This window comes from Ursus arctos, unplaced genomic scaffold (genome assembly GCF_023065955.2).
Source record: "Ursus arctos isolate Adak ecotype North America unplaced genomic scaffold, UrsArc2.0 scaffold_23, whole genome shotgun sequence".
Taxonomy (NCBI): Eukaryota; Metazoa; Chordata; class Mammalia; order Carnivora; family Ursidae; genus Ursus; species Ursus arctos.
Genome location: NW_026622908.1, coordinates 31,295,441 through 31,318,196, shown reverse-complemented (window position 1 = coordinate 31,318,196; position 22,756 = coordinate 31,295,441). Strand labels below are relative to the sequence as shown.

General features: G+C 56.3%; 1 protein-coding gene and 1 long non-coding RNA gene across 6 annotated transcripts in view; one reads left to right on the top strand and one right to left on the bottom strand.

The window, feature by feature from the left end:
• The window catches only part of DGKZ (diacylglycerol kinase zeta), a 40,968-nt gene extending 19,457 nt beyond the window's left edge, over positions 1–21,511 (bottom strand). For 2 of the 5 annotated variants that reach the window (XM_026512026.4, XM_026512027.4), the window contains exon 1: positions 10,405–10,659. In XM_026512026.4, coding sequence (XP_026367811.1) covers positions 10,405–10,565 — 161 coding nt within the window. In that variant the 5' untranslated portion in view covers positions 10,566–10,659. Of the gene's footprint in view, positions 1–10,404; positions 10,660–12,641; positions 12,856–21,284 lie in introns of those variants that run through there. The other 3 variants (XM_057317314.1, XM_026512028.4, XM_048216295.2) reach the window with 3 other exon arrangements.
• Positions 12,854–18,143, top strand: LOC130544645 (uncharacterized). The gene is made up of 3 exons (XR_008961071.1): positions 12,854–12,991; positions 14,447–14,502; positions 14,659–18,143. It is a non-coding gene; the product is annotated as an uncharacterized LOC130544645 (long non-coding RNA).
• Positions 21,512–22,756: the final 1,245 nt, after the last annotated feature.

The window sequence follows — 22,756 nt, the reverse complement described above, 5'->3', positions numbered from 1 at the left end:
CACTACTGGTCTCATCAGAAAGTCCTGGGAAGCTGTCAGGCCCTAGACAGTGGATACACAGTTTCCAAAATTCTAATTTTTGCTTTTCAAAGGCTCAAATTTTATCATTAGCAACCAATACTGATACCGGTTTTGAAGTAACAAGCTCACTTCATTCATTTGTGAGAAAATGTCTGACAAATACTGAAGAGTTCTGTCTGTCAGGTGTTCTCTCAAGTTAAAACGGTGTTCCTTAAAAAACGTAACTAGGACAGCTTGCCACTGAGCAGCAAAACTGCCTTAACGTAGATTTCACACTTCTTCACACAGAATATTTGAAAAGATGTATACTCAAGGATCTGGTCTTTGTAAAATTAATACATTTTACTGCATTCTGATATTGTGAGCGTGAAGCATACAACAGCTGCTAGTTTATGGGGGGGCCACTGCCTTGGTTTGGGCTGAAGTTCCAGCCGCTTCACACCACCTTGTCTTTGCACCCTCAATACAAATGTTAACATGGTGAAAAGGGCATGAGCCAGGGCAGCTCTGAAAGTATTATTATGCAAATAGTTTTGACCGTACCAATCCTCTGAAAGGGTCTAGGGCACCCCTAGGACCATATTTTGGGAACCACCAGCTCAGAATGAATTCCAAATCCTCTGGCCTGGCAAATGTGGCTTCTGCGGTATGGCACGAACTCAGCCGCCTATGTCCTGACACAAACCCGTGGGCTCTGACCGAGCCATCCTACCCTGTCCCCCAATCTGGCCGTGCACACAGCACACCTTCTGCCTGGAATACTGGCCCCTTCCTACCTTGTACCAAATTCCCACCTGCTCACAGCTGCCCCAGCCAAGAATTCACCACTCCCACTAGTCACCTCACACCACCTACTTGGCTTCTCTGCCACTGGACCCCTGGGAGCCCTAATTCTTTCAAATCCATATGCCTTGTTCCTCCCACGCAGCCACCAGGCCACAAGCTCCTGGGGGCCAGGGCCCAGGTCTTGTGCATTCAGGCATGCCCAGCACAGTGCCTGGCAGTGAGTCCGGTGTTTACCACCAATCAGCTCAGGAGGAAGGAAAAGGGAATTCCGTGGGGGAGGGGCGAGAGCCGTAAGGGAAGAGAAGGGCTTCCTCCGCCTTGGGTACCGCACCCAAGGGCTGACCACAGGGCCCAGGCTGGCCCAGGCCACTTCTCTTTGTTGGGCACAAGGGGAGGGCAACAACCTTTGTTTTAGCAGCTACCCTCCCCTCCTCTCCAGAGGACCTGAAGAGTGACCAGCTGAGGCCCTCTTCGGGGCTAGGGGCCATGGCCCACTCCACACTCTCCATGGCTTTCCTTGTAAAACTTGGACAGCAGGACTTGGCAACATGAGGGTGGTGGGCAAGGAGGGGAGAGGAAGGGTGACTCAGATGCTTGGGGGGCTGGGCCCAGGCCCAAGCCCCCACTCTGAGCTCCTTGCTGAAGCACCCCCATCTCTCCTTCGTGTCCCGAGTCCTGCGAAGCCTGGGAGAAACGTCTTTGCGATGACTGACTGACTGACTCGTTCCTTTAGAGCCTCCCTCCAAGCCATCCCTGCACCGGCACCACAGCTCATTCTAGAGTGCCCGCTGCCCCCTGATTGGCTTTCCACTGTCAGCTGGGCAAAACGCAAAGCCCTGGGCCAGGACTGGCCTGGCCTGTCGGCCTCCTGGCCCATCTCTTCTGTACTTCCTTACATTTTATTTGACAGAAACACAACGTGCTCTGTGCCAGGCACTGTTCTAAGCATTTTACAAATTTAAACTCATTGAACGTCATAAAAATTATTAGCATTATTATCCCTGTTTTATAGGTGAGGAAACTGAGGCACAAAGGGATTGAATAACGTGCCTGTAGTCATACAGCTAGGAAGTGGCAAAGCGGGGACTCTAAGCCAGGAATCTGGTCCAGGTCCATGCTCGCACCCCTTCACTCCCCACCTCTGGACGGGGCTCTCTGTGCTCGTGTGTCTCTGGCAGCTGGTAGTCTATCTGGAATACCATTCCCTCTTCTGCTTAGTGACCTCTCTCATCTTTTTCCTCTTGTCTTTTCAGAGTTGGCTCAGACATTGGCTCTGCTGGAAAGTTCCTCCCAGCCCCCTCTCCCGGGGGGTTAGCTGCTCCCACGCTCAGGCCCTCTCTCGGTTATTCTCAGCCATCAGCGCTAGTTGGCGAGTCTGTATCCCCCACCAGACCGTGAGCCCCCGGGGACCATGAACTGCCCGTAATTGCATCCCCAGGGTCTAGAAGTGCCGGACGAGGACTGAAGAGTGAATGGAGGAAAAAGTGAATGGTCCAGGCTCTGCTGCATGGATGAAGCTGTGAGCAAAGAGCTTCGGGCACGCCAACCCAGAGGCCGGCCGGCTCCTGCGGCCTTCTTACCAGCACTGGGTGGACACGCTGCTGGTTTGGGCTGCGCTCTTGCATCTCAGAGGCACACACTGAAACCGATCCCTGATGGGGTTGCTGATATGTCTCCAAGTCTCCCAACCCCCTCCCGGACCCCCACGTCCTTCTTCCCTCATGGCTGAGACCTCTCGTTGCCTTCTCCTGTATCTGCAGCAGGCTCCCATTCCCCATCTGTGTGGAGCAGCATGCCCCCTCATCCCTCATTCAAAATTTAACTCCCTCTCTGAGCTTTCTGTCCATGTTGCTCCCTCCTCCATCCCCTAGAAGATCTTCTCTCTTCTGGGAATCGGCTGTCAACCCCTCCCCCCTCCAACTCCGCAGCCCTGCTTCCATGCACCACACACAGGGCCTCTTCCTGCCTTTGAGGCCAGCACTGTGTCTAAAATCTCTTGGAGAAGTTGCAGGAGACAAAGAGCTTCTGCGAGGATTTGGACTCAAAGGTCCAGAGGGGTTCTGTTCTGCCTCTGACCAGCTACAGGACCTCAAGTCAAGTCTCTCACCCTATCTGAGCCTCAATTTCCTCATCTGATACCTGGGGAATAACACCCACGCTGTCTTCCTCATGGGAGCTTGAGAGTTTGTTCATGGTAACCAATTCTACAGTTGACCAAAACTTTAAAGAAAGGAAATTAACTCCAGAGACCTAAAAATTAGGACAACCACTTTGGAGCATGGCTTGGCAATGACTATCTAAGGGGAAGATACACCACCCTGTAACCAAGCACCGGTGGGCTGAACGCAAGAGGACCGTGTACTGGAACAGTCTCTGAAGGACTGCTTCCAATGGAAGAGATGCTGCCAACAACCTAACTGTCCGCCAACAGGGTACTGGGCAAATAGGCTGTCATACAGCTACAAAAAGGACTGGTATACAGCAGTCAAAATGGGTACATCGAGGGGCGCCTGGGTGGCACAGCGGTTAAGCGTCTGCCTTCGGCTCAGGGCGTGATCCCGGCGTTATGGGATCGAGCCCCGCATCAGGCTCCTCTGCTATGAGCCTGCTTCTTCCTCTCCCACTCCCCCTGCTTGTGTTCCCTCTCTCACTGGCTGTCTCTATCTCTGTCGCATAAATAAATAAAATCTTTAAAAAAAAAAATGGGTACATCGAGCTCATGTCTCAAGATGGTTAAATCTCCAAAACGATAAGAAGGAAAAAACCTGAATTCAGAATATGTACAGTACACCATTTAAATCAAGTGCAAAGCCATACGGAACAGTCCTGTATGTTGCTGTGGAGAGACAGCTATGTAGGAAACATTTTTAAAAGGCATGAGAATACAAACACCAAAAAACAGGATTGTGGTTTCCTCTGCGGAGGGAAACAGGGGGCTTCTACCCCTATCTAAAGTAAATACAGCACGATGGTAAGATCGGACCAAACGAAGTGGTGGGTGTTACATGATTCTGTATGTTTTTGTTTTGTTTTCTTAAAGATTTTATTTATTTATACGACAGAGAGAGAGACAGCCAGCGAGAGAGTGAACACAAGCAGGGGGAGTGGGAGAGGAAGAAGCAGGCTCCCAGCGGAGAAGCCTGATGCGGGGCTCGGTCCCAGATCGCCGGGATCACGCCCTGAGCCGAAGGCAGACACTTAACCGCTGTGCCACCCAGGCGCCCCTGTATGTTTTTTTAATTGTAAAATCTTTTGTGTTTTTTAAAAGATTTTTAAAATAATTTTTAAGAAAGTCCCCTCAGAGGGAGAACAGTTCCCTGGGGTTGCCTTGGGTCTTCCGTGGATGGGTTTCAGCAGTGGCATGGAACCTCAACTGTGTTCCTTACACTGTCTCATAGTAGGAACCCCGTGTCTGTGGGGCCGGAAGGTCTCCCCCCAAAGGATGCCTTCCAGAGGAGGGTGAGCGGGCGGCAGGTTGTGTCAGTGGGGTGTCTGTGTGGGCTGGGGAGCAGGAACCAGCTTGCTCCCTTTCACAACCGCCCCCGCCTTAGTAAAATGTCAGCAAGCTGGGGAAGGGGGGGCGGAGAGCCAGGCAAGCTGTTAACCCGCGAGATGCTGATGCTGGGGCGTGGGTGGTGCAGGCCCAGGCTCCCAGACAGCTATTTTGGCATGTGCTGTGATCGGGCTCAGCCCTGGCAGGGGACAGGCCTCTACGTGGGAGCTCTGGACTGGCGCTCTGCCAGGAGCAAGGGGGAGGAGGTCTCTGAAAGGGAGGGAGAGGGCTCTGGGGCCCTTCCTCTCTCTTCAGACCTCTCACCGTGAGGCGCTCAGTACAAATGAGGCCCAGTGCACTGTGCTCTCCTCCCCAGCACCTCTCCTCAGGCCACAGGCCACAGGCCACCCGTGACCTCAGGGCGATATCAAGGGTTCCTCTGAACATGTCTCTTGAGTCTTCTGCAACCTGCACTTTGAAAGCAAGATAAAAGATCACAGACTTGCCCCTCCACTCCACACCCAGCCAGGGAGCCCATGACACCCTGCTAACAACCCATTCTCCCTCATAGTCTCATAGTCCCATGCCCAAGGGTACCTCCAGCCCAGCCTTGCTCTCCTGTGGGGTCCAGGAGCAGAACATCTCACGGGTCTCACTCTACTCCCACACAAGACAAAAATCTCTTCCATCTCACAGAGCACTCAAACCCCTTTTTAGGCTCTACCAGTTTGGGGATGGGAAACTAAAACAGAAAAGGGAGCTAGTAAGTCGGACGGACGGCCTGTGTTGTGAAAACATCCAGCGTGAGCTGTGAGATCCTGGGCCAGGCCCCTGTCCTCTTTGAGCCTTTCTTTCTCATGTGTAAAATGGGAATAAAACCAACTACGAGATTGTTCTAAGGATTACATGAAACGGACAGATTTACAGACTTCTGGCAACTGTTAACTGCCAGAGAAAGAGGAGCCTGCACATCGCACACCTGGATGCAGGGGAGTGTGGGGGAGGGTGGGCGTGCTCATGTCCTCAGCCTCCTGCTCCTCTCTCTGGGCCACAAAGCCCCCCGGTCTCACTCAAACCTGCTCTCCACCACCTAGCCAGGTCCCTGGTGTCTCAGCTGAGGAAGGGGGGCAAAAAGGAAAGAGGGGAGAATGACAGCTCCTCAAGGGCATGTGGCCACTGCTCTGGCCTACTCTCTTCCCACCCAAAACTATCCTCCTAGGCTCCCAGCCCTGACTAGAGCACCAGGCAGGTCCCACGCTGAGAACTCTGGGGGGTACCCTCAGGGTATCAGGGGCTCCACAAAGGAAACAGAGGAAGCAGTCCAGGGGAGCAAGAAAGGAGTGCTTGGCACCACCCAGAGATGTACCCACTAACCCTAGCTGCGAACAAGGGGAGCTGGTAAGCCCAGATGCAGGTGCAGCAGTGTCCCCTTCTTGCCCACACCGTCTCCCATGATGACTTACACAACTGCCCAGGTGGCGGCAGCAGCCCCAGGAGAGGCAGAGGGGGCAAGGAGGAGGACAGGTGGAGGGCAGGGTGGACGGTGCCAGACGAGGATTCCTCATGACACAAGGAAGGCTGCGGGGTCCTGAGTGTGGTACAAATTGACATGATACTGGAGTCAGGGGACTGGTGTTGGGATCCCAGAAAAGCCCCAACTAGCTGCAAGACCTTGGCCCAGTCAGGACCACATCCTGGGGCCTCAATCTTTAGGGAGGGGGAGGGGTTGGGCCAGGTGCTGTGGAAGCTCCCGCCCAGCCTGCCTTCTCCCTCCTTCTGATTGGCTCTGCCCTAGCAGTCAGAGTATCAGGTAACTGGCCTGTGGGAGATGTCTGTGGGTCCACCCACAGCAGGTGTTTGGTACAAGTGGACTAGCGGGAAGGGGAATCTCCCCTCCCAGCACCCTCTCCACAATGGTAGCTGTCGCCCCCCTGTGTCGCTCTAGCTATACTGCAAGGACAAGTTGCCCGTCAGCTTCTGGACCCTGAAACTCTCTCCAGCCTTTGTAGGGATATAGGGACCCAACCTCTGCTTCTAGAGCCCAGCACAGGCCAAGCCTCAGGGCCAGTGTGCCCACTCACTTCCTCCTCTGCTTGTGGGGATGACTGGTGAATCCTGGAAAGGACTCCAGGAAGCCAAGGAGGGCAGGTGTGATTCTCTTTCCCCAACCTCTAGCTGCCCAGGGCCTAGGCTTTCTCTGACTAGGGTCACTCAGTCCTTCCTCTGTCCTTGCCTGGGAGGATACCCACTCTCCTGCTCTCTTTTGCCAGCTGGGGCAGCACTATACCCTGAGATTTGACCTTTTTGGAGTACGGCACAGAGAGAAAATGACAAGAGTTGCCCATCCCCTCCCCTGACCTCTAAGCCAGAGACTGGCAGGCGTGTGGCAGCAGAGGAAGACGGGACAGTCCTATCCTAGTTCACAACCTCAGCTGGCTCCACGCTGGCACATGACATTGCGGGGGTGGGGGGTGGGGTAGCCGAATGGGGTAAACTGATGCACAGCTCAGCCACTGCGGTCCCTTTTTCTTCTCTAGCTGGCAGGAATCCAGGGACTCTGACTTGCACCTGGTCCTCTAGACACCTAGGCCACTCCCAGTTTTAGCCTGAGTAGGACAAACCATGCAAAGAGGCTCCTTTCCTCCCAGACAACCCGGCACGCAGACAGGGGTTCTCGACTCTGCAAGAGGCGTCCCTCACACGTGCCTCCCCAACCACTGCAGAAACCACCCCAGACTTCAGCTCAGGCAGCCCAGCGGGCACCCTCCACCAGTCTGGACTTCAGGCCCGTGCTCACTTGGAGCCATGTGGCATCACCTCTAAATGGGACCTATTGTCTCAAACTTGTTCCACAGGTGCATTTCCTGCCCTCTGGGAACTAGTGACTTTGAGCACTAAGGAAGGGCAGCGGTGGCAGAGCCAATGCTCAGACTCCCAGGGCCTCTGCAGGCCCGGGCTCCTTATGTCTAGGTGTGTGAAGCGCCAAGTAATTTCTGATGCCCCTGAGGTGCAAAACCAGTTAATCCACAAGCTGTGCGACCAGCCCAGGGTCAGGCTGCTGGGACCAGGCCAGAGGATAAGCGAATGCTCCCTCAGGATGGGCCCTGGAAGAACAGGAGACGGAGTCAATTTCCCTCCCACTTCTGACTGATCACCCCCTAGGCCAATAGGATCTGAAGGATAAGGACAGAGGAAAACCCATATGTCCTGGGATTAGGGCAGGGCCTATACCAACTCTTCCGGGAGGGGTTGATGGTTCCCAGCAAGGATCCCTGAGGTGGAAGGGAGCTGGGGGGATCATGACCCAGCTTTTTGTCTTGCTGCGCTAAAAGAGAAGAGATTCTTACTGTTCCCCAGATTCCAAGAGGGTGAAGCCAGTTGTGAGGGTCTAAGACATGCTTTAAGGAAAAACCTCTTTAAGGAAGATGCCAAAGAGGGTGCCATCCAGAGACTGTTCTACCTGCCCAGATTGGGGATGGCAAACGCGCGGCCCACGTACCACCACTACCCCTCCCAAGCCCACAGCAGAGTGCTGATTACAGAACTCAACCACCAAGCCAAGATCCGAATGCAGCTTCAGCAGCCACGACCAATCTATTTGTTATCTCTGGTTCTCCCTTCTAGCCACTGTCCATTCACTTATCAGGACCCGCAGCCCCAAGGTGTGAGGATGGGGTAAATGCAGAGAGTGGAAGCTCAACGAGAAGCAAGAGCCTGGTTACGGATGAACATGGAGCCTGAGGAAAAGATGGAGAGGAGGGGCTGGCTTCAGCGAGGGCACTGGGGACTTGCACCTGAAAATGGCAACCAGCAAACGTGGCTGGACGAGATTAAAAAAAAAAACAAAACCATACATTAAAGGGGCCGTGCCCAAAGCAAGTGTACTATTCCAAATGTCTGCCCCTACGCTCCAACCAAAGCAAGGGAGAGGGCGTCAGCCCCAGTGGGCATCTGATTCTCTGAGTTCCCAGGCCTGTCAGTAAGGTCTTTTCCCTCACTGCCCTCTCCCTGACTCTACTGGGTTTTCTGAATATATTCATTTCTGAATGCCCCACTGCCCCAGCACAGTGCTACTACGCAGACACTCCTTACACGCTCCCAGAGGTCGCTGTGGATTTTCTTCTCATTAAGCAGCCTATCAGATCACTTACCATCCCCAGAGTGATGTAATACTTTGGTCCTCAAACCTGGTAGCGTATTAGAAACACTTGCGAAGCTTAAAGAAAAAACACCCAGGCCCAATCTGCAGACCTGATGAGTCAGGCATGCTAAGGATAAGATCTAGGAATTTGAATTTCCTAAAGCTCCCTAGGTCACTGTGATGTTCTGTTCGGGAACCTGGTATAGAGAAAGGGTTTTGGACTAGAGTTCGAACGATCTCTCTCCCTCTTACTTGCTGTGTGACTCTACTTATCTCTTTGAGCCTGTGTTTTTCCTCATCTATAAAAATGGAAAAGTCACACCTATCCTGCTTAGAGAATTACGTAAAGGTATTTGTTGGTTCTCTTGCTTCTTGTTCTTCCCCCTGAACATGCCTCACGTTCATGCCACATGCACAAACCTGCGCCCTTCAGGAGGGGCACAGCCACAGGTCACAAGAGCCCAACACTTGGTACCCTGTGGGCAGGGACAGGAAGCCTCTGGTGGAGCCCCTCCCTCCCCCTCCGGAGCCTGTGAACACTGGAGGCTACATCCTGCAGAGCTGGGTGTAAACTGCTCCATCTTGTAGGGCTGTGGGTGACAAAACAGAGGTACTGGAAGCCTTGCTCCCTGCCCCGTTTAATATGACATTGAAGCTTGTGTGGCTTCACAATAGCTCACGGAGCTCCATCTGCCAGTGTGAGAATCCTGATCTCTGGGTGTGCTTGGTGACAAAGACACAAAGAACAGGGCCCTGGCCAGGGTAAGGCTGGCAGAGGGCATAGGTCAGCATTACAGGTTCGCCAACCCGCACAACAGGAGAAAACTGCCCACGTTAATGGTGGGTAAAGTCTACCCTGGGAAGGGTCAGGGCAAAGCTCGGGGAGGGGGTGTGCCGAATGCCACAAAGCCAGGGCAACTGAAGAAAAGTGAGAGGGAGGCCTTGGGCAGGCTCCAAGTGGTCAGAGTCCAGCCTGAGTTGGCTCTGGGGTCCTTAGCTGATTGGCTGCAAGCTCCCTGGCCACTGGAGAAGGGCAGGAGTCAGTCAGGAAAAAGCCCAAGGAGCCAGGTGGGGTACTCATGGGGCTCCACCTTCCCTCACCTTACACCAGGGCTGCATGGCAGGAAGCGACTCCCAGCCAATACTGGCACACATGCCATGAGCTGCCTGCACTCAATCTTTCCACACCCTCCCCCAGTTCCTCACCAGAGTCCTGGTCGACCCTGTCCCAGGCATAAGACGGTGACGTCTGGTGTGCCGGAGGAGGGGGCAGGAGGGAGCTTGAACAGCCAGCACAGACTCCAGACTGCAGCCCACCCCATCCCTCACCCAGCAAGAGCCGGATGGGGGTAGGGGGAGAAATGCCTACTGCCTAGCAGAGGTAGAGGTTGGGGGTCTCTCCGTTAATTAAGAGCAATACAGAACAGGTGGCCAGGCACACCCAACCTCAAGGAGAGGCTTAAAGTGATGAGCAGTTAGCTCAGCGACCAGTGCTCCTGGACAGCCATGTGTTGTGACAGTATTAACAGAGGCCATGTTCTGCAGATGCCATGCAGTGGTGGGAGGCGAACGGCCCCACCGAGGCGCGGGGGTGGGCGGGTGCCGTGAGCCCCCCCCAACCTCACTGCGGCCAGGGGACTCAGGGCCCCCTGCTCTCTCAGTGCCAAGAACCGGTGAGTGTCCCGTCATGGGGGCCCTACCTGCCGGTCCCACCCTGCAGGCAAGTTGGAATCTGACCCTGTCTCGGTACCACAGAGGAGGCGCGCTAAGCTGCCGGTGCCAGTGCCGGGACGCTGGGGGATGACCCCGACGCGGAGCCAACCCAAGACAGCCCGTACCGCCCGTACCCGGCGGAGACCTCCACTCGGTGTCAGTCCCGAGACGGCCGAGGGACGCCTCCCGGTGCCCGGCGCGGTATGCGCCCGGTGCCGCCGTGCCCACCCCGCTGCCGTCGCGCGCTCACCTGTGCCCGAAGAGACGCAGCCCTGGGAAGCGCCGCTTGTTGAGGCGCCGTGGCGCCTTGTCCGGCTCGGGACCGGCGTCGCGCTCGGAGCCGCTGGACGAGGCGGAGGCCGACTCCGAGTCGCTGCTCCGGGCCTCGGGGCTGCCGTCCCGCGGCTCCATCCGGCCCTAGCCCCGGCCGGCGGCGGGCCCGCGGGAGACGCCCATGCCGGGCCGGCGGCCGGGGCTCAGCACGCCGGCTCCGCGCCGCCTGCCGCGGCCATGGCGCGCCCTCGCTCCGCCCGCCCCGCGCCGCGCGCCCCCGCGCCCCACGCCCAGGTGCTCGGGAAGCGGCCGCCGCTCCAGGAAGTGCCGCCAGCCGCGGCCGCAGGACCCCGCATAGCTGGCCGGGCCGCTGCCTGCCCGCCGCCGAGCACGCCCCCTCGGCTGCGCGGCAGCACCGGCTCGCGGCGCCCTCTGCCGGCCGCCTGCCGCGCCGCCACCCGCCTCGGCAGCCAGGAGAGGGAGGGGCCCGGGAGGGGCGGGGCCCCGGAGGTCCCGCCTCCCCACCCCTAGGCAGGTCCTCCTGGATCCCAGTGTCTCTTTGGGGCCTCACACAGCCGCACTGAGCACACCCAGGCACACGCGATCGTCTCCTCCCCTTAGCCCCGCCCCGAACAACCTACACGCTCCCAAGTGAACACCCGCGAGGGCAGCTGTCACCACCTCTCTGCCACAGCCACACCTGCACAGACACCTCTCTTGCGCACCCTGTGCCCACTCCCAACCACTCATACAGTCTCCACCCTTACCCCCTTGGCTCTCCCAAATCACACCCCCAGGAACAGAAGTCATACGGTGTTCCCCATCCACCCAGAACAAACACGCCTCTCACACACACTTATGCTCACCCATTACTTGAACTAACACTTCCCACCCCAGCGTCACAATCAGATATATATACCAGGACCAAAGTCACTCAGTGACCCTACGCACACCAACAAAGAACATACACGTTTCTCATACAAATTCATCTCTCCTCAGCTCTTCACAGTTGTTTCCAACCCTTTTGCACACGCCTAACGTCGTGTTTTCCCAACACAATATCAACGGATCCTGTAGCTCTCTTACACTACAGGAGTCACCCGCACGCCTCTTACACACTCATATGTACACGTAAGGACCACACTCTCATTCACCAACACAGACACCCAGAGGGAACATACACACCTATCTCCTGCTCACAGATTCCCCCAGAACAGTGACATGTTGCCACGTCCCCCTTATGCATGTATCACCCACCCAGAAACATACCTCACAGACACACACACACAGCCCCAAAGGCAGCAGAGGTTGTCCCCCTCTAGAGATGAGGAAAGCAGTTGGAGCCAGAGCGGTCACCTGGGGGTGGCCCAGCCAGGACCCACGCTGGGAACCAGCCGCTGGGGCAGCCTCTGACCGCCACCCCTGCAGGGCTGACAAAGGGAGGCCAGGAACCTCCCAAACTCTGCCACCCTGGTGCCCACATCAGTTGCCCGCTGTTTCTGTTAGCACTCCTCTCTGCAAAGCCACATCCTGTGTCACCTTCACTTTCACCCTCTCCTCTGGGCTTCTGGCGGCCCGTTTTCCAGCCTTGCCCAGCCACATATAACCCATGCTCAGGGCTGTGACCTGTGGTCAAGCCTGTGGCTTTGAGAAATAGCCGGCACCCAGAAGCTCAGAACTTTCTCCCAGTGTCCTTCAAGGTTTCTGTGGACCTGGAGAAGGACTGACCAGGGAGGTGGGGCACCGGCCCTCCAGCCAGCAAAGGTGCCAGGGGGACCAGGAGGAGGGCCGTGAAATCCCCAAGTGGGCCTGACACTGTCCTCCTGGGGTGCACGGGTCCCTCTGAGGAAGTTTCCCAATGGTTCTGACACCAAGCTCTGTCTGAGGGAGGAGACCAGAGGCAGTTGGAGACCCCACAGAGTTTGCACACAGCCTTACAACACCCAGTACCACACTCCTGTGGGGGCTCTTCTTCCCAGATCCCCCTGCTGTTAGCTCCCTCAACCCAGCCTCCTGCCACACGGTCCCCCCAACAATTCAAACATCAGAACCCTCTCCCCCTGTCAAGAACCCCTTTGCCCTTGTCTGAGCCTCTGCGGAGCCACTGGACTACAGGACTACAAGCTCACATTTGCCACCACCCCCGCCCCAGAGAAAGGACTCAGAGAGGGCCAGAAGTCCCGTGCCCATTCCTGGGCCACCTCGAGTACCTACTGTGTCCGGGGGGCCTCGGTGGGGATCTGTGGCACGTCCCACGAGCGGTAGCGCCACATCTGCCTCAGTGCCCCCGGCCTTTCCCCTTCTTCTGTCCCCAGCGCCTCCGCGGGGCCCAGAGCTGTGGCCTCATCGCAGCCTCCCCCGGTACTGTGGCCAGCCCCTAGTACGCTCATCCTGCCCCTGCCCGGCGACTCTCTTCCTCTTTCGGCACTTCCTGACCGGGGGGCCCTGCAAGAGGCCGGCCGGCCGGCTGCCCCGCAAGAGGACGAAGGCCCCGTAGGCGCCTTCCGCTGGCTGGGGCAGGAGGCTGGTTGGGAAGAGGAGCTGCCTGCGAGGGCAGGAGGCAGGTGAGGACAAGCCCAGCCCAGCAGCCGGGAGACGGCCCGAGTCAGAGGCTGCCCGTCAACCGCCAGGCTTGCCTGGGCTGGAATCCGAACTTCGAGCTTCAGTCCGGCCTTCCTCTCTGCTCAGACTCTCTGTGATCTTCCCCTCTCGGTCCTGCTAAGATCTCCCACTTCATCACGACTATGTGGGTACACTGGGTGGGCAGTGGCCAGCCCCCACACACGCCTCTCTCTCCTTCACGCCTCTGCCAGCATCACAGGGCTGGGCGCACAGGACAGCACTGGAGGGGGAAGAGTAACCAGAACGGAGTCGGAAGATGTGGGCTCATGCCCTGTTTCTGCCACTTACTGGATCAGGTCAGAGAGGGTGACTTCTCTGAGTCACCTTCAATCCTTTCTGGAATAAGGTAGGATATAAACAGATAGACTGATGAATATATGTCAGGGAGCTTTTCTGAGCCTCAGTTTTCTTATCTGTAACATGGAAGGGGGGCAATAGTAATAATTGGGCTCATGGAGTTTAGTGAGGATTAAATAAGAGGACAAAGGGTTTGCAAATTAATTCATTCAGTAAGTATTTATTCAGTGCCTTCTATGAATCAAGTGCTATATTAGACTAGATAGCCCTGAGCGAGGAACCAGGGCTCCAACCTCACAGAGCTCAGATTCTAGTGCGGAAGACAACCAGGAAACAAATACTATATGAAATAATATCAGGAGTACTAAAGAGACCATGAAGCCAAAATGAAGGGGAAAGAGTTTGAGGAGGAGGAAAGAGTAGATCTCCTACCAGGGAAGACCTCTCTGAGGAGGTGACATTTGAGAACAGACCTAAATGAATCGAGAGAACAAATGACATGACTCTTTGGGAGAACAGCATTCTAGGTGGAAGGAACAGACACAGCAAAGGCCCTGAGTAAGGAATATACTCGATGGGTCTGAAAAATAGCAAAAAGCCCTGCTGGACTTTGAGGCCATTGTGAAGATTTAGTAAATAAATAGTAAAGCATACACTGACTCCTCGTTGTTAGGGTTGGTTCTGGGATGGAAATCGTCCCTTCCTCAAGCACTCTTTAATCACACTGTTCTGTAATTAGTTCTTGAGCTTTATACGTGTTTGTTACCCCAGAAAGGCTGTAAATCTCTCGAGGACAGAAATGGTGTCAGTTCAGTTCAGTTCAATAAACATTTACACTGCACAACTTGCAGACACAGGAATGTACACGATGCCATCCCAGCCCTCGGAAACCTCCATCTGGTGCTTTAGTTACCTTTGTGTCCCTCGTGACCGGAACATAATATTTCTCAATAAATATTTGTTTAATAAATTATGCTATGTCATGAATAACTAACACTCAGTCATGATAAAACAATGGTTAATATTTCTTGGACAGTTCTATGCCAGAAGCCTTTGGATCCTTACAATGACCCTATCCTGTTATTTTCCTCCTTTTACAGGTGGGGAAACTGAGGCCCAGAGCCACTAAGCTCATTTGTCCAAGGTCACCCAGCTGGTAAGTGGTAGAATTAAGAATCTCACCCCCAAGTCTGTATCCTTAAATAAGACATCCCTGCCTCTTTGGGGTTGAGACATAGCATAGTGATTACTCGGAGGCTCTCCCCCTTTACAGCAGCTCTCCCTCCAGCCCGTCATCTTTGAATTTCTCCAGGCAGGTCCTGTATGCTGTGGCCCATCAGAGACTCTGCCAGCCAGGCCAAGGCCTCTTTTAGAAGACGGCTTTGCGGGGCCATGTTCTCCTCTCCCAGAGATTCTGCAAGGAGCTGGAGCGGTTAAACAGAGGAAATGGGGCTGGGCTTGTTTCTGGCAGCTCCGGAGCAGCAGAGAGCAGGAAATGCGACTCCTGAAGGGGGAGGCGGACAGGCTGGAGGCTCCGAGAGGCAGAGCCGTCCTGACTGTGCGACCAGGAGCCCCTTAGGCTTGGGCTCCTCCAAGCTGCCAGCACTTTCCAGGTGGAGTTGGGAGGACAAGGCTGGAAGGGACAGGTGCACAGGGCTGGGGAGGATGCCCTTGACAGTTCCTAGGACAACATGTGCCAGCATTGGGGAGCAGGGGACCCCTCAAAATGCACCCAGATATGCACAGGAAGAGGAATCTGGGTAAGAAAATTATTCTGGGCTTTGTTGAGGCCCCAGAGGGTGAGGTGCTCTACTTTCAGTGGCCTGGATGAGCAAGTGGGAGCTGGGGAAAAGAAATGTACCAGGGCACGGAACGCTCAACCCACGATCTGGACAGCCTCTGCTCTCAAAACCAGCCCAGCCAGCCTCCTTGGCCTGACCTTCGAGGCTCCTTATGCTCTGGTTCCTGCTGCCTTTCTATTTTGCCTCTTTGTCCAGGCTTTCCCTGTGGATATTTTCGCTCAGCTCACACCATGCCAGTGCCCGCCTCACACTAGGTGCTCAATAAACATTGCTTCTCCTTTTTTCACACTTGTTTTAACATGCCACCCTCACCCCTGCCAATCCCTTCCGCCTTTGGTTGTCTCCTTGGCCTTTCTGCCCGTCAGGCTTGACCAATCAAAATCACCATGCTTCCAAACCCAGGCCCAAGAAGCAAAAGCGGGAAGGTGAAAAGAGTCCCAGACACAGAATCCACAGGTTCGAACTCAAGCCCTTTGTTGTGTGACTCTGGGCACATCACTTACCATCTCTGGGTTGGACCAGATGATTTCTAAAATCTCTCTGCTCTGATTCATTTGACTCTCCTTCCCAGCCTCCAGGAGTTTACTTATTCATTTGTATGACAAATATCTTATAAACACCTAAGTCTCGAGTGCCGCCCTAGAGCCAGCGTTCTCACCCACTGATTTATCTCTGACACTCACTTCTGTCCCCAGGGATATTCCTAGATCGTGCGGCCTTTTGTACACATCAGTCTTGTGTCCTTACAAGATTCTTGACCCCGGTGCTGCTCGTAGCTCCGTGCTGAGTGCACAGTGTGTGCTCAGTGACTTCCCATGGAAGTGGAGAGGTGCTGAATGTAGGTGCCCACCAACTGAGCAGAAGGAGGGAGGCTGGCTTCCCGTTTGCACTAGCGGCTGTGGTGAGACATGGGGAGCTTTCTGAATCTAAGTCCCTCCTCAGCCGCTAAGCCTGTCCTCCAGGCACCTGCCGAAGCCCTTGGGAGCCATCCAAAGCCCAACAGCACCTGCTGATCACTGGCTCTGCCCAGGTGCGGGGCCTCTGCCCCCACAGAGGAGACAGATGTACCTGAGTGGGGCTGCAGGTGCCACTGGCAAGTGACAGATGGAAATTTGATTAGACTCCTTCTGGGCAGCCTCATTAAAGTCATGTGCAGGAAGAAATCGGGAGGGGGGTCTGGGATCCTCCCCCACTGGGGCAAGAGAGCTGTGGGCCTAGCACTGGCAGCTCAAGGGCAGTCCCTCAATCCACGATCTCTCTTGGAAGCTGTCCCTGGGTACCTCCCAGGTCCCCAGGCTGGAGGCGAGCAGAGCCTGGGTGGTTCTTCCATTACTCTGGGTCAGCAGGATCTGCCCAAAGGAGCTCCCTCCCACCCCTGTTGTAGCCAAGCCCCCAGGACAGGATCAGCAGGCCTCCTGCCCTTCAAGCCTCCTACCCCTATCTATCAAGTCATAAGCCCCAGTTGCAGAAGCACCTTTCAGCCTTCTTGCCTCCTGTCCTACTACCCCCCTAGAGATAGGTGCGTTTAGAGCCAAAAGAAAAGATCCTTAAAGATGAAAGTCCAGGCCCTTGGAAGCCTGAGTAAAAAGGGCTTTGGAGTGAACTGCCCAGTAGCCCTCAAATCCCCGCCTACTCTGAACACTGCCTAGTCCTCCTTCTGCAAACATCTGTAGGCTGAGGACACGGATCACGCACAGTCCAGCTCAGCAGGAAGCCAAATCTCATCCTAATGCCTTCCCTACCCACTTTGTATATCCTTGATGTGTGCCAAAATAGGGTTGGAGAAGACCCTCTTTCTGGGATCCCAATCCCCGCACTGCTCTGGGCTCCACCTTTGAGTACTGCCCTCCATGGCCGTTGACTCCCTAGTCAGCAAGAACCTCAGGTTTCTGAGGGAAGGAAGGATCTCCAGGCTGGGCCTGGTCCCTGCCCTTCCCAAAGGAAGGAAAATAGATAGACCCCCCCAGCTTCCAGCTTCCTCTGGCAGCGGACCCCTCCTCCAGCTCTAGCTTAGCTCTCTGCCCCCGGTTTTTGCATTTTTAATTCAGGACAGAATGTGATCTCTTGCAGCTCCTTGCTTTATCCTGTTGCTATTTAAATTACAAATCGGCCCCATCTCCCTGTCACTCTGGGGTTATTTTTAGCTTCTGGTAAATAGCGGCAGGGAGAGCTGGATCAGGTGCCCCTCCCTTGAGGAGCTGTGTCCCTGCAGCCCCATGCCCACAGGAGGGCCTTCCCTGCCAGTTGGCGCCCCCAGTCGCTCCCCCCCAGCCCCTCTCTGGGGGTGGAGGGGGCAGGGGGAGGGCTGCAGTCTGGGACGTGCACCCACGCTCAGCCCTCGCTTAGTCTCTGTTCAACTCTGCCACTCCCAGGTCTTATTACCCATCCATCACTCAGGGCAGACCTCCTTCAGGGGCCTTCCTGGACACCCCCCGCCCCGCCCCGCCCCGCCCAGAGGTCCAGCTATAGAGGGCCAAAGATCTTCTAACTTGGGCCTCATCCTTGCTACAAGGCAGGAACTTTACATGTCTTATCTTCCTTAATCTTCCCAGCCCTGCTCCCGTGCGGTATTATTGCTCCTGTTTTCCATATGAGGAAACAGGGTCAGAGGGGAAAGTGACTCAACCGGCGAGGAAGGGCCCGGCTGGAATTAGAACCCAGGTCTCGCTGACCCCAAAGACTGCTTGCGTGTGCAGTGCCTGTCCCGGTGGAATGCGCGTGCCACTTTGCCCAACGCCCAGGTTGATTCCCAATGCCAGCCATCACTGTCTTGCCCGTGTGTTTGTCGCATCCCATCTATTGGGTCAGGGATGGGCAAACCACGGCCAATGGGCCATATCCGGCCTGCTGCCTGTTTTTGGGTGGCTGTGAGCTAAGAATGGTTTTTACAATTTTAAATGGTTGGGGAAAAAAGCAAAAGAATAATATTTGTGACAGTGGAAATGATATGAAATTTAAAGTTCAGGGTCTATAAATAAAGTTTTACTGGAATGCAGCCACGCTCATTCATTTACATATTGTCTGCGGCCATTTCTGCGCTACAATGACAGAGACTGTGGGACTTGCAAAGCCTAGGATATTTACTATTTGGCCCCATACCAATTCATACTTTTGGCGGGGGAAGGGACCATGCCCCACACTCATACAGCACCTGGCCCAGGGCCGGAACTATAGATGCAGGTGCTGGTCCTCCTTCAGGGTCCTGTTGGGGCCGCAGGAGCACCCAGCTCAGGGGAGCCCCCTGCCAGCCACACGCGAGTGATTCAGCTCACGTTACCTTTTCTCTCTCCTTCAGCTTCTTCACCGGTTTCTAGTGCTTCACTACCAAAATTACCTGGGAGGGTTTTTAAAGTTGAGCTGCTCAGGTCCAAGCCCGGACTACCTACAGCTGGGTCTCCAGGGCTAGGACTTTAAAGATCCCCAGGTGACCCGGTGTGGGAACCACTGGGCTTAGCTCCAGAGACCCCAGCTCTGCGTCTTCTGACCCTTTGAGAGCAAACCCAACGTTCCTGGTACCCCTCTGGCTTTTCCCAGGCTGGACGCTGCCCTCCAATGGTCTCTTGAGCCCAACCCTGAGCAGTCAGGACTTTCTCAAGTATAGGGGAGATAGCTTTCCTTCTTCAAGCCCAGATGCAGATACGAGAAGTTCCCCCACTCCCCTTGCCCACCAAGAGTCACTACTGGCACAGACCCACCATCTTTCCATCCACCTAAAGCAGCTGCCAAGGTTGCATCCAGCCCACAATGGGGCTGCGGGAACCTATTTCCCAGAAGCCATCACGTCCCTAAAAGCTTCTAGTGTCCTGCTGAAAGCCCCTGGCCTCACTTACGTCAGAGATAGCCAGGCCTCAATCCTGCTTCCGCTTCCACCCCTCGCCCTCAGACTTTTGTGCCCCCGCATTTCTGTCTAAAAGCCTTTTCTCTCTGTGAAGGGCTTTCAACTGCTTTTCTTAGCAACTCCTCACAGCGGGGTGGGAGGTTTATCTGCGCGCCAGAGCTGCATGGAACTGTGGCAGGCGGAGGATTGAAAAAGGCCACTGTGGGCCCGAGTCTTGCCGCCCCCATCCCCCCTCTCCACACCCCCCTGCGGCCTGTACAAGGAAGGGTGGCATCCGTCACCGGGACGTGCGGGACTGCAGCCACACGGGAGGGCTTAGCCAGAAACCCAGCTCATTCTGCTGGGGTCCCCCTGAGAAGCCCAGGGCTGTGCTTTTCCAGGGCCCTCTCCCAGGGGGGCTCTTGACTTGATGCCTTGTGCTGCTCTGGTCCTAAGATTGGGCTCCTAGCCTAACTGCGGGGTATGAGGAGATGGTGCCCTGTGTGATCTGTCCAGGGGTGACGGCTGGAGGCCCCCCTGGTGCTGTCTCCTGTAGCCCTCACACAGGGGACCTGGAGGTCTCCTGATCCCTTTACAGCTAGGGAGGAGCCACAGCTGGGTCACCCTGCATCCTTTGAGACTAGAGGCCTCAAGGTTGGGCTGTGGAGGGGTGTCCATTCAGGAACCACTCTGGGGGGATCCCAGCCCTTGGCACTGCTTCAGTGGGGAGGGGGCACACGCACGCACACGCACACACCCCATCTCAGCCCTTTCCTTATTCTCTGCTTCCAATCCTCTAAGCCTCAACCCCATTCCGGCCTCCTTTCCAGCTTCAGATGCTGTTTGTCCCCATTCCACAGCCAAGGAAAATCTTGGGGTCATCCCCTTATGTTACAGATGGAGAACTGAGGCTCAGAGACGGAGAGCTTGCCTAGCTCAAGCACATACAGCAAGTCCCCGGCAGAAGTGAGCTACAAGCCAGGTGTCTGGACTCCAAGACTAATATTTGTTCTAGGATTCTACATTCTATGCTCCATTCCCCGTCAGTCCCTGGTCCTCTCTCTTCCCCCAGAGGACTTTCAGGGGCTCTATTATCTGCAACCAGAAGGAAGGGGACGGATGATGACCTCCTCTCAGCCTGGCATCCTGGAAGACCTGGAAATGGAGCCCCCTGATTCCTTACATACCCTAGAAAGTGAAGGTAGAGCCCACGTGAACCCAACCTACTTCCTATTTATTCTGAGCATCTCACTTCATGGTGGTGATGTTTCCTCCCCTTCTCTTCCATTCTCCCTCAAGTGATGGAGGCCTAATGGTCTCACAGTCCACTCAAACCCTTCAAGCTCCCAGGGCTGGGCCAGTTTTATGAAACACCTTCCCAGAAGCCCCAGGGAGAAGCAGGGCAGCTTGAGACACACCTCAAGTCCCCAGGTTGTAAACAGACAGGAAACCTGTCTTCTCTAACAAGGCTGATGGCTTCAAGGACTCCAGATGCCTCAGTGTCCCCGCTGGACCCACCAGAGGAGGTCACTCTGGTCTAGGGGCTTTAGAGGGGCAGCAAGTCCAAGTTGAGGCTGTGGTCTGGGAGAGGAAGAGGAAGGGGAGGGCTGCCCCTGCCCTGCCTCCACCCACTCCTCAGACCCCTCCTCTGGGTAACTTACCCACTCTTGTTGGAGGGGCAGCCCTTCCTCACCCTATTCTAAGTCATAAATGTGGTCTCTGGGGCCCACTGCAGCAGATTCCTCCAGGAACCCCCCTGGGCAGGGATGGTAGGCCCAGGGAGGCTGGGGACATTTCACAGGCAGAAGATTTGGGATGCCAGTGAGGGGCTGTCAGGGCAAAGAGGTCCAGGAGGGGATTCCTGCTTCATCTCTAGGCAGCAGGGTCTCAGCCATGGTGGCCGAAAGCAACTTAGTCGCTTCTATGAGCCAGTGGTCAGCGCACAGGAAAGTTCAGGTAAGGCCTCTTGACTGAACGGGCGTCCCTCTTCCCCCGAAGAAGGGGCAGGGGCCATCTCCTGGCTCTCCTCAGCAGACAGACGTTTGTGAGGATCATGTCTCGCTTATTTCTCTCCTCTGCGCCTAGTACAGTGTCTGGTACTCAGCGTCAGGAATTCCATGTTGAACGAATAGAGAGGGGCTTCCAAAAGCGCCCTCTTCCCCTTGCACACGGAGAGCAGAGACCCCTTGGCAGTCATTTCTGAATCCCCAGGGCCTAGAGCAGCGCCAGGCAAGCAGCGGGGCCTCAACGAACGCCGATTGCAAAGGGGGGGGGGGTGGTCCCAAGCGTTGCGCTTCCCTCTGCCCCCGCTCTCCTTACCTGTAGGACACCTGCTTGCGTAGGTGCATCTGGCGGAACCGCTCCTCCACCGGGGGCACAGGGGCCATGCCCCGCGGTCCCTCGGGCCACGGCTGCGAGACCTCGGCCTCCTCCCCCCGCCGGCAGCGCCGCCGCACCACCTCCTCCTCGGCTGCCCGGCCGCCGCCAGCCCCGTCCCCGCGGGGCCCTCCGCCGCCCGGCCCCTCGGCCATCCCGCTGCTGTCCTCTTCCCGCGGCTCCTGCGGCCTTTCGGGCTTGCCCGCTAAAGTTCAGTCTCCCTTCCTCCTGGGCCCGGGGACGCGAGGCGGGGAGGAAGGGAGGGAAGCCCTGGGGCCCGCACGTCCCTCCCGACGCCGGGGCTCAGACGACGGGAGCAGCGATTTGCCCGGCGCCGCGCCTGGGGAAGGCTGGCGGGGATCCTCCCGCGCCCGGGGGGTCCTTGGTGGGTGTCGGGGTGCTGCGTTGTGCGCGCTGGGGCGCTCCCCGGACGGCTGGAGCCGGAGCCCGAGCCGAGCCGGAGCCCGGGCGGCAAGCGCGCTCCTGCAGCCGCCGCCACTGCCGCGCACCAGAGTGTCACCTTAGAGACACCCGCCAGCCCGCGGGGTCCGGGGGGGAGGGCGCCGCCCCGCCCAGCCAGCCGGCTCGGGGCGCGGAAGGAGCGATCCCGGCCCAGCCGGCGGCGGGCACGAACCCTGCCCCGGGCCGAGGCCGGGGGTGTGGGGCGCCCGCCAGAGCCTGCGCCACCTTCCCCGCACCCCGATTCTCGGCAGCTGCCAATCACCGCCCCGCCCGTCAATCAGCTGCTGTCAGCCCCCCCCCCCCCGCAGCCCTTGTCCCGCGCTTTCCGGCTCCGGCATTCGCCGTTGCCGCGGGCAGGTGGGGAGGGGGGTCGGGGGAGGTGACAGGAGCTGGCTTTAACCCTGTCAGCGCCACGAGAATTTAGAGACCCAATTAGATTTGGGAAAGGGTACAGTAAAGGGAAAATGCTCTGGGATGCATTAAATTCGGGGATGGGCCTGATCGCCGGTAACGCGGTCTCTAGGCCTAGCGCTCTTCCGGACGGTTTCGGGAGAGGGACTCCCAGCTGGGTGTGGGGGTGGGATGGAGAGCTTCCCGACCCTGGAGCCCAGAGGCCTCAAGGCCCAGCTAGCTTCCTATGATCTTACCCCTCTGAGGCTCTTGGGTCAGGGTCTTCCCGAAGGTTGAATCACCCTCCTGTGAGTTGAAGCTGATGGGAGAGGAGGGAACCAATTCAGAAAGGAAGGACTAGAGGTCTCCTTGGAGTCCATTTTGGACTCCCCCTCTACTTCCCCCTCCAAATACCATGGTTCCCCCTTGCATCCTCTCCTCTTGTCCTTGGGATGTTCATCATCTGAACCTCACATCTGGATGGGGATGGGACCCTGGTGAACTTGTCAGATATAACACCTTCTATTCAGCATCCCAGACTCATCTTTCTGAAGCCGGCCTTT